The following is a 17,500-nucleotide window of genomic DNA, read 5'->3' on the forward strand; positions in this document are numbered from 1 at the left end:
CTGGATTATGTCTGGATAAGAATGCTTGGCTCCTCCTTCTGGGCTCACATCTCCCAATGGGATGCTGTAGTTCTTATCAGCCATGCAGTGACATTCAATAGCTGTTATCAGCAGATGTCCCCTCCTGAGGGAGGTGTGAATGTGGTCACTCAAAGAGAGAGAGATAAGGCAAGCTGCCCACTTGACAAAAGATAATCTGCCATACAGATAGAAAACATCTTGCATTGCAATCTTCAACACTGCCCCAGAATTCCATAGGTAGGAATTTATGATAGAATTTGTTTTATTTTTAGGGTTGTGCTTTGTTTTAGGGGGGTTGGCAGTTGCGTCCAACCCCTCCCTTATTACGGGGTGCTGGGGCTGGTTGTAGCGGCGGTTGCAGGGTGTGGTTGGATGGTAAGTTTGGGGGTTTCCTTTGTGTCTTTGGTGCTTGTTATGGTTTATTTAGGGGGGATGTTGGTAGTGTTTGTTTATTCAGTGTCGTTGGTAGCGGATCCTTACCCAGAAGCCTGGGCTAACTGGGGTGTTGCTGGTTATGGCCTCGGGATAGGGTTGGTTGTGGTGGTGGGGCTTGCTATAGGGGGTGTGTTGGAATTCCATAAACTCCTACCTATTTATAGCATAAATTCCAGAAACCTCTTGGAAGTTTCTTCCCAGGGGAAATCCCTGTGAAGTCCAGGGTGGTTTCACAGCAGGGAGGGAAGTGGATGCATCCCAGGGGTTAACATAGGTCTGGGGTGTGTTCCTCCCCCCCAGAACAACCTGACCTTTGTGGGCTGCGTGGGGATGCTGGACCCTCCCCGCAAAGAGGTCACCTCGTCCATCGAGATGTGCCGCAAGGCCGGCATCCGCGTCATCATGATCACCGGAGACAACAAGGGCACGGCAGTGGCCATCTGCCGCCGGATCGGGATCTTCTCCGAGAGCGAGGACGTGTCTGGCAGGGCCTACACGGGCCGGGAGTTCGACGAGCTGCCCCCCGAGGCGCAGCGCCAGGCGTGCCGTGAGGCGCGATGCTTCGCCCGCGTGGAGCCCGCACACAAGTCCCGCATCGTGGAGTACCTGCAGTCCTTCAACGAGATCACGGCCATGGTGAGCCCTCAGGGACACCCTGCCAGCCCCGGTCCCCTCCTCCCCACCCTGCTCGATCCTACTGGAGTAAACACCAATATAGTCAGACAGGATGTGCCTGAGCTTGTCTGGCCCTTGGTGCTGAACCAAACAGTGGCACTGTGGTGTTTCACCCCACAGACACTTTTGGCTGGCTGGGTGTGTGGTGTTTCACCCCACAGACACTTTTGGCTGGCTGGGTGTGTGGTGTTTCACCCCACAGACACTTTGCCTGCCTGGGTGTGTGGTGTTTCACCCCACAGACACTTTTGGCTGGCTGGGTGTGTGGTGTTTCACCCCACAGACACTTTTGGCTGGCTGGGTGTGTGGTGTTTCACCCCACAGACACTTTTGGCTGCTGGGTGTGTGGTGTTTCACCCCACAGACACTTTTGGCTGCCTGGGTGTGTGGTGTTTCACCCCACAGACACTTTTGGCTGGCTGGGTGTGTGGTGTTTCACCCCACAGACACTTTTGGCTGGCTGGGTGCTGCAGTTGGGCACTGGGGACAGGTCCAGGCCTGCAGGAGCTCTGGTGCTGCTGGGATGGAGCTTCCCCCCGTAACAGGGGCTGCTCCTCGGGTTTCCCTCTGCTGGAGAAGCTTTAAGGTGATGACGAAGGAAAGGAGTCGGTTCTGATGGAGGGTTTGGATCCAGAGCTTTATTCTGGCCCTCAGGCCTCTGAATGCAGCACCAGCTCCAACAGAACTCCCTGAGCCCGTGGTTGCTGCTCCTTTGAACCCCGGGGAGAGGGGCAGGGAAGGGGCGGGGAGCCATCAAGCAGGGACAGGAGGGGAGGGACAAAGGGACAAAGGACACCTGGATGGCCCAATGCCCCCCAGGGGTAGAGGGCATCCTTTGGACCTGCCAATCACTCAGTGCCCTTCTGGAATGCCAGGACTGACAGACAGTGCTCAGCAGGGGTGAGAGTGTTGAAAGGAGAGGTGATTGACACACCTGGGGAAGGAATCTTCAGGGAGAAACCTGGGGTATCTGTGGCAAACCATGACATCACAGCACAGCACAATCCCTTGCACGCTGACCCCCGGCTGTGTGCAGACAGGTGATGGTGTCAATGACGCTCCGGCGCTGAAGAAGGCAGAGATTGGCATCGCCATGGGGTCGGGCACGGCCGTTGCCAAGTCAGCTGCTGAGATGGTGCTCTCTGATGACAACTTCTCCACCATCGTGTCGGCCGTGGAGGAGGGCAGAGCCATCTACAGCAACATGAAGCAGTTCATCCGCTATCTCATCTCCTCCAACGTCGGGGAGGTTGTTTGGTGAGAGCCTCCCACGGCGGGCACCAGGCTGCAGTGTGGGGACACATCCCCCGGGGCAGGTGACCTGGGGCAGGCAGCAGCAGGTAGTGCCCAGACTGGCACCATGTCCCATTCCCCAAGGGCAGTGAGATTTTTTTTTGTAGTTTTACAATCCTGCCATGCTGCAGGACCTGTTTTGTCAGAGTATTGCCTATTTAAGCTCATGCAAGTGCCTGATCTGGGTGCAGATATTTGTGTACAGGCTGTTGTCACCCAGTCACAGCTATCCCAGCTATCCCTCTCCCTGCCCATCCCTCCCAGTCCTCAGCAACGTCAGCACAACCAACCTTGGGATCATTTGGGCATCTTTTGCCCTTACATTTCAGCATGGCTGTTTATGCTGGGAATGGGAGCCTTTGTGGCCTGGGGACATAAATTGTTGGGTTACAACTGCAAAGCAAATTTTTATAGCAACAGAAACAAATTTTAGCTGCAAAATTCAGTGCTGGGCTTCAGGTTCCTTATCAGGGGCTGTGGGTTTGTCTACAGGACTTGGGGTGAATATTCAGTTTGAGGCTTTGGATCCAGATGCTCTCTCCCCCTTGCATGACACAGAACCATGGCTGCCCAGAGCTTGTCTAATTTCACATCTCTCTTTTTATTTTGCTGCAGTATTTTCCTGACAGCCATCCTGGGCTTGCCTGAGGCCCTCATCCCAGTGCAGCTGCTGTGGGTGAACCTGGTGACGGACGGGCTGCCGGCCACGGCGCTGGGCTTCAACCCCCCCGACCTGGACATCATGGACAAGCAGCCCCGCAACCCCAAGGAGCCCCTCATCAGTGGCTGGCTCTTCTTCCGCTACCTGGCTGTGGGAGGTGGGTGCTGCTGGGTGGGTAGGTGGGTGTGTCAGGGTGTCCTGGGCTCTCCTGGGCTGGGGTCTATTGGAATATTACCAATATAGCCACACAGGATGTGCCTGAGCTTGTGTGGCCCTCCTGCTGAACCAAACAGCAGCACTGTGGTGTTTCACCCACAGACACTTTTGGCTGGCTGGGTATGTGGTGTTTCACCCACAGACACTTTTGGCTGGCTGGGTGTGTGGTGTTTCACCCCACAGACACTTTTGGCTGCCTGGGTGTGTGGTGTTTCACCCCACAGACACTTTTGGCTGCCTGGGTGTGTGGTGTTTCACCCCACAGACACTTTTGGCTGCCTGGGTGTGTGGTGTTTCACCCCACAGACACTTTTGGCTGGCTGGGTGCTGCAGTTGGGCACTGGGGACAGGTCCAGGCCTGCAGGAGCTCTGGTGCTGCTGGGATGGAGCTTTCCCCCATAACAGGGGCTGCTCCTCAGGTTTCCCTCTGTGGAGAAGCTTTAAGGGGATGGTGAAGGAAAGGAGTCGGTTCTGATGGAGGGTTTGGATCCAGAGCTTTATTCTGGCCCTCAGGCCTCTGAATGCAGCACCAGCTCCAACAGAACTCCCTGAGCCCGTGGTTGCTGCTCCTTTGAACCCGGGGAGAGGGGCAGGGAAGGGGCAGGGAGCCACCAAGCAGGGACAGGAGGGGAGGGACAAAGGGACAAAGGACACCTGGATGGCCCAATGGCCCCCAGGGGTAGAGGGCATCCTTTGGATCTGCCAATCACTCAGTGCCCTTCTGGAATGCCAGGACTGACAGACAGTGCTGGGAGGGGTCAGGGAGGGAAAGGAGAGGTGAGTGACACACCTGGCAGGGAATTATCAGGGGAGGGACCTGAGGTTCTGAGGTAAACCCTGAAATCACAACACAACAGGGGTCCCTGTCTGGTGCTGGGGTAAGGGTGTCTCTCTTGGCCACAGTGTACGTGGGCCTGGCCACGGTGGGAGCAGCGACCTGGTGGTTCCTGTACGACGCCGAGGGCCCGCAGGTGTCCTTCCATCAGCTGGTGAGTCAGGAGGGGAACAGGCTGACAGCTGCAGAGATGGGTGAGGGGGTGCATTCATGTCCTGGGGTCTTTCATCTATCTTTCCTCTCTGTTGCTTTTAGCATTCCTGAATTCCTAGTGGAGAGGACAGTAGTTTAAAACAGAAGTGAATTCTCTCCCTCGGGCTGTTTCCAGCCTTGCTTCTGCCAGCCACCAGCATGGTAGTGAAAGTTTCAGATTCAGAAAGATTCAGAGAAGCTGAAAGTAGCTTCTGTGCCTCATCCCATATTGGAAGGGAGGCACATTACATTACATTCTCACAATATATTTAGCTAATGTGAAAACTGCAGGGAAGGGGGAAAGCAGGTGCCATCACATCCCAATGGCATGTGCAATGCAAGGTGGATTTCTGATGGAGACATGTGTGCTCAAACTCCTTCCTAACTGCACCTGAGAGCCTCAAAGGCACTGTTCAGCCATACCCCTAAAGCCCAACCCCAAGAGAAGCTGGGTCACTGCAGGTACTTTATTGGTTGCTCTGACCCCTGAGATATTTAACAGCAACTCAGTTCATCACCTGCCCCCCAACCAGTCGACTCTTCCTCCTCTCTCCTGCCTTTCCTGCTGCTCTGCCATGTATTTACCAGCAGTTTCCTGTGCTGACAGAGGAACTTCATGAGGTGCACTGAGGACAACCCCATCTTTGAAGGAATTGACTGTGAGATCTTTGAGTCGCGATACCCAACGACGATGGCTCTGTCTGTGCTGGTGACAATCGAAATGTGCAATGCTCTGAACAGGTGTGCTGCCCAGAGGGCTGCTCTCCTTGCTCTTTGTGTGACTGATTTTGTCTCTTTGAGTGTCTGTGGGTGGGCTGAGGGCTTTGCTTTGGCCTAGCAGAGCCGTTCAGAGCATCCTCACAGGGGAGCACTGGGTTCTCCATAGAGGAACTCCTCCAAGGCAGTGTGCTGTGGCTGGGAGCAGTGAAGGAAGGACTGGATCTGCATTCATTAGTGATTTTGGTCCTTAATGATCAGCCCTAATCCATGCATTGCTGGTTCTATCCACATCCAGTTTGCAGCAAAGCCTGGAGATGAACAGCCTGGAAAAGAAAGGATATAGCATATGGCCTTGCATGTTGGAGGGAAATGAAATTCCCAGCATAGGCAGATGGGGGGAGGTTTCTGGGGCTAACATTGTCCCCTCACTTTCACAGTGTCTCTGAAAACCAGTCGCTGCTGCGGATGCCACCCTGGCTCAACATCTGGCTGCTGGGGGCCATCATCATGTCCATGGCTCTGCACTTCCTCATCCTCTATGTCAAGCCCATGCCTGTGAGTACCCTCTGTCACCTCCCTCTGCCTTCTGTGGACAAGGACATCCCTGGAGCAATCTTTGGGTTGGGAAACTTCTGGGATGGCTGTTCCCAGAATGTGCCCTCAGGGCCAGGTCCCATGGCTCAACCCAGCATGGAAAACAGGAGTCATTCTGTCCCATGAGCCAGGAGTGCAAACTCTCCCTATGGGCAATGCAAAGGCTCTAGATATCTCCAGAAGGTGGTTCAGCCCTTTAGGAGTTGTCTCCTTCCTTTGCAAGGCTGGGGATGCCTTGGTTGTTGCCCAAAGGTGCTTAAGATGAAGTGTGTTTCTGTACCCAGGAGGGTGCTTTGTCCCTTGTCACCTGCTGAGCACCTGTGACCACATAAACACACAGTCCTACCTTGTGCCTCACTTTCCCCATCTGCAGGAGAGGTGAAGACTATAATTTTTCACTAATCTTGGCCAAGACCCACCTTGGATCATGACAGACCTTGAAGAAGTTCTCCTCTTTGGGCTGTCTGGATCCTCCCTCTTTGTACCTCTCTGTGGTGACCTCTCTCAACCTTTGCCATACAACAATGTGATCCTTAAAACAACAAAATGTCCCACCTGCTTCCCTAGTGACATATCCACTCCTTTCCACCCTGCAGCTCATCTTCCAGGTGACCCCCCTGAGCTGGCCACAGTGGGTGGTTGTGATGAAGATCTCCCTACCTGTGATCCTGCTGGATGAAGGACTCAAGTACCTTTCCCGCAACCACCTGGATGGTGAGCATGGTCTGCACCCCCCTGGGTTAGGGTGGCACTTTGCTTGGGGTTCCTGGGGGTTTTGTGGACCCCTCACTCACCTCCTCTGCTCATGTGATGTCTGCACCTGCATGTTCACCCACCTTTGCTGTGCAAAGGGGCTTCTCCTGCTCCCTTCCTTCCTGGTGCCACGCCTGGCAGAGCAGTTGGTGATTACATCTGCTTGAAATGCTCCCTTTGGAGCTGGAGCATTAGATAACCTGCCACAGGTTATTAATTCAACTCCTCTCAAGCCTCCAGGAACTGGATCCCTTTGCTTATGAAGCAAAACAAATCAAACACTGATTTGTAACAGGAAACCTTTCTTTTTTCCTCTCAGATTTCCACCCCTCTCTGTCCATCCTTATTTTGTGTTGGCAGCCTCTATGCTGAGATCCACTGAGAGCTGATCACCTTATAAACTGGTTTTAAAGTGGCTTCCCTTGGCCAGCCCCTCTCAGGATGCAGCCCTTGGCACCACCAGAGGAGAAGCAGCTCCTGTGACACTGATGCAGCAGTTCCTGTGTGCTCCTGGGCTCCATGCTGTAAATCACAGCATGTCTTTGGGCAGCCCTCCAAAGAGATGATATCATCTTTTCTTTCATTTCTTGCAAAAGATGTTGCTGTGGGGGATATCTCAGCACTGAGTTAAGCCCACAGGTTTTCCCAGTGGTGGCTGCCCAGGGCTGCTGAGCAGTGCTGTGCCTGCCATAGGGGTGGCCCCTCTCCAGAAAACAGGATTTATTTATTCATTTTTTGGGGTGAGCTTGCCCTGACAGTGATAGCAGGGAGAAGAAGGCAGGAAGGGCACTGTCCTTGCTTAGGGAAGCTCTGGGGGCAGGTGAACAATCTGAGTGTGAGGACTGGATTTCCTTCCACACCATCACCTTGCTCAAACCATCTTTTCACCCCTTAGGCAACCTGTGTCATAGCAAACCCCTCTTTTTCACTTCACCCTGTATTAACAACCCAGAAAATCTGTGCAAAGCCACTCTTGCCTTTCCAGGCTGAAGGCAGGTCTGGCCAGCCCTGTCAAGGAGGGCTCTGGGGCACTGTAACAGCTGTGTTTGGTTTCTCATGGAGCAGGGCTTTGTAAGTACCTGGAAATATGGGATGGGAAAGTATTGCAGGCAGGAGATGGTCACAAACAGATCTCCTTCCCCATCAGTGTGTCCTGGTGTGCAGGTGGTGCTCATGTCAGCCTTTCCTCCTGTGTTGAGCTGATGCAGAAACTCAGCAATTGCTCAGACAAACAGACATGCAGGGCTCCTGTTTTTACAAACCAGATAGAAATTGTTTCTAGCCTGTTTTTATTGAATTGTTTCATCTCTCATCAGACACCCAGGTCTGTTTTATCCCATGATTACGAGCCTGTAGCAACAATTCTACAGCATGGCACCAGGCTGGGCTATAGGAGAGCTGTTAATCCCATGCATGCTCTTGGTCTTCCCTTCACAATCTCTAGTCTGAGGCTGAGTCTGTCTTTCTCCCACACTTTGTATTTCTCTGTAAAATCTCAGCACTGTTGGAGGAAGTGCTTTTCTTTGGCTCTGCCTGCACAGCTCCAAGCACAGCGAGGTTTCTGGTAGGCACATGATCCTCTCAAGTGCCATCACAGCAGCTCAGTTTTCTCCTCCCATGGCACACTCCCAATGTTTCAGGTGCTCTGAGCTTCCCTCATCCCCACAGCCATGATGCTGCTGATGCTCACAGGTTGCTCTGTCTCATGGATCCAGGGTTTCCCATGCAGCTCTTCTATCACGGCTGTGTGGCAAAATCACCACGCTTCAATCATCACACTTGAAAGAAGCAATTGAAGCTCTTCATCTTCCTGATTCCTCTGGCCTTTGAAAAGCAAAGGAAAAAACCTCCAAAAGCCACTTTTATGTGTGGTCTTGTGATTTTTTTTTTTTACCAGGCATTCTCAGGACAGTAAGACCCAAGTGGAGCGGGGAGCACCAGTTGAATACCTGCAAGACTCCAGAGCAAGGGTTGGCTTCCTTACCCGTCTCATTCCTGAATGCTGCATCCCTGTGCTTCCTTCAGAGTCTTGATTCTGTGTGCTGGGGACCTGCTTGGAATGTGTCTGGGTGAACATGGCTTAGATATAGACCAGAGATACAATAATAGAGCCAAGAGACTCTACCCAGACAGGATCTCCTTTCCCACAGTGGTCTCTGTGTTTTGCTTCAAAATAAGGCCTAGCAAGCCTGTGAAGTAGCTTTTTGATGGCAGTTTTGGCCAGGAGCCAGGGTAGCAGCACTTGGTCTGTATTAAGATAGGGCTTGGGAATGGTCTCCAGCAGGGGACCTTCCAAGGGATGGCCAAGGGTGTTCAGCTGAGGAATGCAAATGTATGGCTGTGAGTCCTGCTGATTCAGGAATTGCATGGAAAAGTTTCTCCTTTGATGAGATTTAGATAAGTTGTGTTTCCATTGTGCTGGATTTCCTTTGTCCTTGAAGTGGCAGAAAGCTGAGACTCTTCAGTTCTCACTGTGGTCTCAGTGCTTTTCATTCCTCTCCCCATCACTCTGCTCACATCCAGCCTTTCATCTCACATCCTTTGCATATCTGGCTGCCTTCATTCCTCTCTGGCCCCTCTGAGGTTTCTGCTGTCTCAGTTTTGGGAGGTGATGTGAATGTGAGAGTGAGAGAATTTTGGCTTTGTGTGAGCTGCAGATGTTCTGCTCAGGAGCATGGAGATGTTCTCAGGGCTCTGTCACACACTGACAGGCTCACAGGGGCTCACCACCCTCAGGGATCTCTTGCTGTAGTATCTTTGATATTTTCCATGCTCTATGCATTCAAGTGTTTGTTCTCTCAGAATCCTGTGGCATGCAGGGGGAAGCTTTCCAGGCATCTGTGCCAAAGCCTTGCAGAAGTCTCTTTGTCTCTTTTCTAAGTGGTTCTCAAGAAGTACCAAATATAGGGAGGACACTGAGATAACCCCAGTGCTCCTGTTCCTCTGTGCACCATCAGCCCACTGCTGAGGCCACCCTGCACCTCCTCCTGTTCACCATCTCAAGGCAAACCCCTCACAGGTGTTGGAGCTCTGCTGTGGTTGCTCTCAGCACGTTCAGCAGCAGGCCCTGTCTGGGTGCTGAGCATCACCATTTCTCACTTGTGCTGTGGTAAAAGCAGGGGCAAAATCACAAAGCAGGTGTTTTCTGCAGCACAGCTACGTGCCTGCCCTGACAGCTGCAGGGCCACTGAAAATCAGGAGTTTGGATGCACAAGAATTGACTTGGTGTCTTTTGTGGCAGATCAGCATTTAGGCAGCTGTTTGTCCTTGTGCCCAGTGAGGACAGCACCTCATTTTGCAGGAGGTGCAGTATGGTGGCCACCCCACCCTGTTCCTGTTCCCTCTCCCTTGGCAGCACAGTGCCCTGCAGTCTCCTGCCACTGCAGCTGATGTGCAGGTGAAGTTGCTCCCTGGGGTGAGCATCTCCACCACTGAGGGAGCTTTGGGCACCTCTCTGCAAAGCTGGCATCAGATTTAGGCTTCAACATCCTCCCAGAGGAGAGTGGCTGGCAGAGGTGGCAGTGCAGTGACAAGTGAATCACACTCCCTTGCCAGGGGCAGACACAGCTCTGCATCTGAGAGAGCCCAAAATTTGCAGGGACCAAAATCTCCATGTCCCAACACAAAAAAAACCCCTCCAGCATATAGCAAAAAGGAGCTGTTCACCCTCATTTTCCCCCATGCACCTGCACCTGGGTCCGAGGGAAGCTCCTGAAAGTGCCCCAGGAGCACAGGAGCTGCTGCAGCTGCCCGTGTTCCTGCAGAGGAGGCAGGGGCAGGCATCCCTCTCCTGGCTCGGCAGAGCGGGAGCGAGCGCCTGCCCTTGTAGGGAAATCTGGGCCTGGAGCTACCTTGGCTGGGTGCTGGCAGAGGAATGTGTCCCCGTGGGCCAAGCATTCCCTGGAGCTGTGGATGCTCTGCAGGAGAGCACTGCTGCACCTTCCAGGGCTGGAATCTCCACACAGGATTTTACAGCTCTGCTGCTTCGCTTTTTATTTCCCCCTCTCTCCTGTTTTTCATGTCTGTGTGTCAGGGTGCCCTGCTGTGATGGGGAAGATGTTCAGTTTTCAGAGCTACAAGGGCTGCAGCATTTCCCTTGGTGAAGGGGGTGATCTGGGCTGGCAGTGGGAGCCTGCATCCCTCCAGCAGCACCTTTTACAGGAACCCGTTGAGGAAAGTCAAAAGCAGTAAGGAAAAACCTCCCCAAAAGCCTCAGCTGTCTGTGGGGAGCAGAGCTTGGAGGAGCTGAGCTCACATTGTTCAGTTGCTGGTTTGTAAGTGCTGGAGGGCTGGGACACCCCTGGTGTGAGGCAGCATCCAGAGGGACTGTGACCATCCCATCATCCCTGCATACAGGTCCTGCATCCCCCCTGCTCCTGTCACCTGTGGGAGGGAAGGACAGATGGACACCCGCATATGTGGGAGCTGGACCTTGGCTGGTTGCAGAGCTCATGGAAACACCTGACTCACTCCATGCCAGGATTGTGTTACTTTAGAGACCTGAGAGCAACTTTTTGAAGAGCATCCACTGTGGTTAAACTCTGCAGCCATGTCCCCTTCCTGTCCCTGCCTGCCACAGGCCGTGGCATCCTCCTCCCTGTTTGCACAGCCATGGGGTGATGTGTTTAGGGGAAGTGCCTTGGTTGGCAAATTACCACTGGTGTGTCACTCAGTGGGGACTGTTCAGCTGCTGGAGGAGAGGCTGCTGCAGTGGGGAGGAGATGAATTTTGATTATTGCAATGATATTTAGTACAGTGCACTTGCTAGCATCCCTGCCTTACACCAAAGCCTGCAGTGTCATCCAGAGGGATGCTGCCATCACAGCAAACCACTTTATCCCAGCACACAAGGGCTGGGCTCTGCAGCCAGCACTGGAAAAAAAATTTGGCAGAAGTTGCAAAAAAGCCTTTTCACTCTGTCTTGCCTGTTATTTATTAATTCCCCTGAAAGCTGTCGGCACCAGGGCTGGCAGCAGGCGCGGAGCCCCACGGGTAACCCCGGGCAGGACCCTTATTTATCAAGAGCACAGGAACAGCAGTCCCCAGTGAGATGTATTTTGTGATGTGTGCAGTGATGAAAGAGAGAGAAGTACAGTCAGAAGATTCATGATAAGGGATTTTTCTAACTCTCCTTAGCAAGTGCTGCTTCTGGGTGGGTTTTTTTAAAGGAAAAATATGTGTTCTGGGTAAACCAAGCTACCCCAGGCTGGAGGGCAGCTGCTGCCTCGGGGATCAGGGACACTCCTGTCAACTGCTTGAAAATTTGGGATGTAAGTCAAGTTGTGGCAGGGATTTTGAGGCTGCTCACATGGAGTTCGAGCTGGATACCATCACTTTCCTACAGGCCATATGTTGCCTGTTACCTTCCCTGTCCAACCCCATCCATCTGGAGGGAGGGAGAAGGTGGGAGGGCAGCCCTGGGACAGTGGCTGTGATGAGAAGGTTGGTCCTTGCTCATGGTTTTGAGGGTATTTATGGGTGTGGTACATAGGCAGTGTGTGTAAGTGGTGTGAGCCCATGGAGCAGTGTCCATGTCTCTGGCTGCAGCAGGGCTGGGGCTCTGGGGTGGGTGTGAGGATGCAGTGAGCTTCCTCCTCTTGAGCCACTGCTTTTCCCTGCATGATGCCTCACTGGGAGCAGTAAGGAGGGATCCTGCCTACTCGCCTTCCCACATGGCTCCACCTCAGGTTGGTTGTTAGGGAAAAGTTTTTACAGAAAGGGTGATAAAAAATTGGAATGGTCTGCCCGGGGAGGTGGTGGAGTCCCCATCCCTGGGTGTGTTTAACAAAGCCTGGATGTGGCACTGGGTGCCAGGGTTGAGTTGAGGTGTCGGGGCTGGGTTGGACTCGATGATCTTGAAGGCCTCTTCCAACCCAGTGACTCTGTGAATTCTGTGAATTCATCCCTTTTCCTAACTCTTGCAGAGACCTTCTTCACCCAGGGACCAGCATCCTCCTCCTCCTCACACAGCCTGACCTGCCACAGCTGCAGTCAGGCCAGCTCTGTGCAGACGGGATCCCAGGTTCCTTCTGGGATCAACCCAGGAGCAACCACTCTTGGTAACAAAACCATGGAGCTGGTTTGCTTTTGAACCCTCACCAATACTTTTATTTCTCTCTTTTTCCCTTCCTTTCAGGAGAAGAGGACAAGAAATGAACGACCTGAGGGCAGCTCTGAACTAGAGGATCCCTAACTTGTCACTGGGACTGAAGTCTTGCATGCGTGACCATCGCTAAAGCCAGCAGGACATGCATGTGTCCGACTCTCAGACAAATGCGGGTGAATCGTCGAAAAGAAAAAAATCCTGATTTTTGTTTTGTTCTGTAGCTTTCTTTTTCCTGTACATATGAGTGCAATTACTGGACAGCTGGCCTAGAGTTTGGGGATGGAGCTGTGTGGATCTGAGTCATTGTAATGTGGTTCCTTGGGATTTTGTTTTTGCCAAATTTGAGACCCTCTTTGAAATTTTCACCCTGAATGAGTGAGCACGGGCAAGGTGGCCTTCATGAGAGATTAAGGCATGAAGTCTGGATTTGAGGCCACACCCTTCAGTGGGATGGGATGCACAGGGCAGCTTCAGGGGCTGGGAAGGGCTTGGCAGTGAGTGAGGGCAGGGAGAGAGGAGAGGGGGCTGTGTTGTTGAGCCTGGGTGATGTCCATAGTGTTGCTGCTGCTGTGCTCTGCTCCAGTGGCTGCAGCAGCTGGGCATAGCTTCAGAGTGTGTCCAACACTGGTGTGAATCCCCTGGAGGTGTGTTTATACCTCGAGGTCAGGTGCATGTGGTGGAAGGTGAAGTTCTTGTTTATCACGCTGTCCTGTTTGATCCCTGCATTATGGAAAGCCCAGCACCTTCTCAGGCTCATCCAGCACCAAAGCATGATGAAGGCTTGTCTGTTCTCCATCTGGCATCTTGCTAGATCCCATCTGCACTATATAAGGCAGTCCTTCTCCTTGGAGGGGCAGCCATGTAAAGAAAAGCAAGGGGATGCCCACCTTGCATTCCTCATGTCCACCACTCCTTCCTGGTCACACTTTCTTTCCTCAGTGAATTTTGAACTATTTCCCCAGCAGTAGTACAGCTTAAGTTTTTAGGAGCACATCCATGACTTGATGTGCTCTGCTTTGGAGACCATCACTGACTTGCACAGGGCATCCCTGCCAAGGGATCACGATGGCAATGAATGTATGCTTGTACATAACGTGGTTTTCTGTGAGTGGTGTTTGTTGTGGCATCCCTTTTTGTAAGGCACCAACTTTATCTTGCCCTCTGGGGATTTTTTCCGCAGTGGGAGTCAGACAGTCTTCAGTGAGGATTTGTAGATCAGGAGTGGATTTTGGGATCCATTGAATTTATCTTTCTCCATTGAGCTGCATCATTTGAGAAGCTGATAGTGGGTGGTCTCTTCTCCAGCTCTCCAAATCCTCCCTCCTGTTTTCCACATGGTCCCCTAGGATCCATCCTGATGATATTCAGTTAGCCAGAGCCTGTAGCTTTCCTTTCTCTTACATTCCAGCAACAGCACTAGAGCCAGGGTCTGGGACAGCATTTGCTCCTATGCTGTTGGGTTTCCTCTTCTACTTTTTGCCTCTTCAAAGCTTCCAGTGTTTTCCTGTATCATCTGGGCAAGACCATCTCTCTTTCCATACAGTAGGTGCCAAATATCATCTCTCCTTTCTTTTCTCCATCACCAGCATTGAAGATGAGCAGAGCCCCCAGACCAATGGGAATGTACAGAATTGTTATACTACTGAGCTGATTTATTGTACAGAAAACCTTGCATGAAATGTTGTTACTGTATTTAATATATAATGTATTCAAGAAATTTTAATATGGAGCTCTTTAAAAAGATCTTTATAGATACTCTGTCGTTAGAAAATTGTTGCTGATTTTTTAAAATCTTATTATACTTTGTCTTGAAGAAGTTTTATTTTTCAAATGTGTTCTGTCAAAATGATTTAATCAGTTGATCCCATGGGATAACCAATTCCTCTTCAAAGATTTTCACCATGGATGAGACCCACCCTGGTGTAGAGGACCAGGACATGACCCAGGTACTGTATAAGCCTTCAAAAAAAGGCTTCAGTAAGACTAATGCTGTAGACATCTGATTTGCCTTTCCTCAAAAGGGTGGATTTCACCTTATTTTAGGACAGGTCACAGAACTAAAGAATTGTTTAAGTTGGGAAAGACATCCAAGATGATTGAGTCCATCTCCATTGTTCTGTGCAGAAAAACAGCCAGTGGGAATTTAGTCCAGTTCCAGTCTGTGTCATCAGAGGGGGCAGCTTCTCTGTTTCTCTGAGGTTAACACCCAGTTTGGGAGAAGCTGGGCTGGATTCGGAGCATCCCAGCCCTGTTTGGAGGGTCCAGCAGGGCCTGCAGCTGCCCAGTGGCATCTCCCTGGTCCCTTGTGCCTGCAGGAACCTGCTTGGTCCATCCACCACCTGAGTTACACTGCTTTCCCTGGACCTAATGTCTGCTGGAGGATTATGAATTTAACTCAAATGTGTGTGGTGTGGAGAAGTTTCTTGTGTGAAAGCCCAGGCAGTGTCAGTCTGTTCATGCAATCATTGGGTCACAGTTGTGAGTTACCAAAGCCTGAGCCATCGTGGGCAAGAAACCAGAGCTGTGTCCCAGCTTGTTCTTTCCAGCAGCAGCAAATTGTGTTTTATTTCTATTGTGAGCCTTCAGATCTATCTAGAAAATGCCCAGGTAATTTGCATTAGAGCTGCCTGGAGCAAGTGGCTCCCTTGCTAGGGAGAACCATTTTGACACATCCCCATTTCCCCTTTTGAATGGTTGACCATATCTCTTGTCTCTCCCCACATCCTTTAACTATTTGGAGTACAGGTTTCACTCCATACTTTTGATTACAGAGGCTTATACTTCAAGCATCTTAATGAAGTAGAAAAATATCCATAGATGTAAGTATGTTTTCCTATATTCTTCAGTGAAAGGTCTGGAAAGATCACAGAGTAGTTATTTATTGCATGTGTGCCAGCAGCAGCATGCTGGGAGCTTTGACAGGCTGGAACATGTTCTTTTGTAAACTTGGAGGTCCCAGAGCCAAAACCATCACTTTGGGATAGGCTCTTGTGTCTTACCAAGGCATCTGACTGTGCAATACAAGGGAGATGGACACTGGGTGGCTGTTTTGCCCTAAAGCTTTTTTTAAAAAGCAGCTTGGGGGAAAACCTCTGGGATCCTTGCTTTTCTTGGCAGCAGAGGTTAGAAATTATTTCCTTTTTAGTTTTATTTTGATGGTGCTGCCTGGCATATTCTAAGTCTATAAATAAAACTCAGGTCTTTCCAGCAAGACCTTTAGGATTGGTGGGCTGCTGTGACAGATCCTCCACAAGATGCAGGGCAGAGGAGGTGCTGGATGGCAGCATGGGGTTGTGATTATCCATGAGCACTTTATTCTCCTTCCTCAGGGGCCAAGCACCGTGCTGGGGTACAGCCAAGGTGGGAGGGAAAGGTCCTGTGTTCCTGGGCTGAGCACCAGGGGGATCAGCTGTGGTGGAAAGTCTTTTCTACTGTTTTGGGGCATTGTGTCATTGCTGGATGAGCTCTTCCCCCTGTGGTGTGTGATCCCATGGGGATCCCACGTTGGAAAAAGGAAAAAGAGCAAAGTGCTGCATCCTGCATTTTATTTGTGTCGTGTGGGCTGGATGAGGTTTGTGTTGGTGTGTTTGGGGTTTTGGCACTGTGAGCATCCTGTGTGTGTGTGTTTCTGGTGATGCTCTGCTCAGCCAAGGCTGGATGGCACCACCAGGCACTGGGAGGGCAGCAGGAGGTACAGGCTCTGTGGAGGGGCTGGGGGACTTTGTTCCTGTGGGAGCATCAGATCTGGGATTGAGTTGGACTTTCTGCTCATGGTGTGGATGACAGAAGGAGGAGCGAGAGGAAAGCTCAGCATTAATTTTTGGTCCTTTTGTTTTGTACATCAGGTTGATAATACTGCTTCCCAGTCAGGCTCCTGCTCCACCAAAACTCACCAAATAATGATTTGAGCTGTGCAGGGGCCCTGGTTGGGAAATGTTCATGAGCTTCAGTGACCTTGGCATTACATCACTCCTGAAACTCAAACACGCCCAAGTCCCCACTACCAACTCCTGAGATTTACTGTGATTTTTGGACCAGACCTGGCTTTGTATAAATGATGCCAGAGATTCAGTCCCATCTGAGCTCTTTTTCCTCCCACTTCTGCAGTGGCATTTTCTGTCAGGTGAGACAGCCTGGGAGTGCTGAGCAAGGAGAAGGCTTTACCCCATGCAGATCTTGTGTGGCACAGTTGGGGTTAGGATTTGCAGGGCTGCAGTGAGGAGACACAGGGTAAATTGTGCTCCCTGGACCTGTTCTTGTGGTGCCATTCAGCTTTTGGTGTGAGTGGGGCATTAAATGAGCCAAAATCTGTGTGTGCCTGGAGTGATGGGCACTTGGGACCAAGAGGAGGGCAACCACTGAACTGCCAGCAGGTGCCCTCAGTGGCTTCAGTCTGGGAATATGCTGATTTTTTTTTATTATGAGATGCCTGAACAGCCAAATGTAGAAATCTCTGAGATTGTGCTTCATAGTAAAAGGTAAATTGTTATATCTTGGGGGGTGGGAGGGTGTTATCTGAGGGACAGAACTGAAAGAAATGAGGTTTCCTATTTTATTATATGAGAGATATTTTTCCACTAAATTACTGCTTCCTAAACCATGTCCTTTGTCTGACTGTAAATAGCCAGGTGTGCCGGGAAGACGTGGGAAGGCTCCTTGTGGTCGCATCCATACAATCCACTCTGTTCACACAATATTGGGCTGATTTGTTTTATACTTAGAAAATTACAGAAATAAAAGCAATTTTACTGGATGACTGGGGGGTTTTGTGTCTATTTTGCTGTTGTTGTTTTACCTTTTTGGGGTTTTTTTCTTTTCTTGTCCCATTTGTGGCTGATTTGGGGGATATTTGGGAGCCCATGGAGCCATACGGGAGTGCCTGAGGGCATTCTTCAGCCGTAAAAGGAGTTGTGCTCACCAGATCAGGATTTCTTGTGGGTTTTCAGAGGAGCCAAACTAGAAATGGAGCTGAGCTTGTGCCTGGCATGGGATGACAAAG

The 17,500-nt window shown here is 51.2% G+C and overlaps 1 protein-coding gene across 1 annotated transcript in view; it reads left to right on the top strand.

Annotated features, from left to right (window-relative positions):
- The window catches only part of ATP2A3 (ATPase sarcoplasmic/endoplasmic reticulum Ca2+ transporting 3), a 61,093-nt gene extending 43,839 nt beyond the window's left edge, over positions 1-17,254 (top strand). The window contains exons 14-21 of the mRNA XM_066563244.1: positions 757-1,092; positions 2,168-2,388; positions 3,040-3,242; positions 4,205-4,290; positions 4,936-5,069; positions 5,486-5,603; positions 6,239-6,356; positions 12,532-17,254. Coding sequence (XP_066419341.1) covers positions 757-1,092; positions 2,168-2,388; positions 3,040-3,242; positions 4,205-4,290; positions 4,936-5,069; positions 5,486-5,603; positions 6,239-6,356; positions 12,532-12,551 — 1,236 coding nt within the window. The 3' untranslated portion in view covers positions 12,552-17,254. The remainder of the gene's footprint in view (positions 1-756; positions 1,093-2,167; positions 2,389-3,039; positions 3,243-4,204; positions 4,291-4,935; positions 5,070-5,485; positions 5,604-6,238; positions 6,357-12,531) is intronic.
- Positions 17,255-17,500: the final 246 nt, after the last annotated feature.

Source organism: Molothrus aeneus, chromosome 20 (genome assembly GCF_037042795.1).
Source record: "Molothrus aeneus isolate 106 chromosome 20, BPBGC_Maene_1.0, whole genome shotgun sequence".
Taxonomy (NCBI): Eukaryota; Metazoa; Chordata; class Aves; order Passeriformes; family Icteridae; genus Molothrus; species Molothrus aeneus.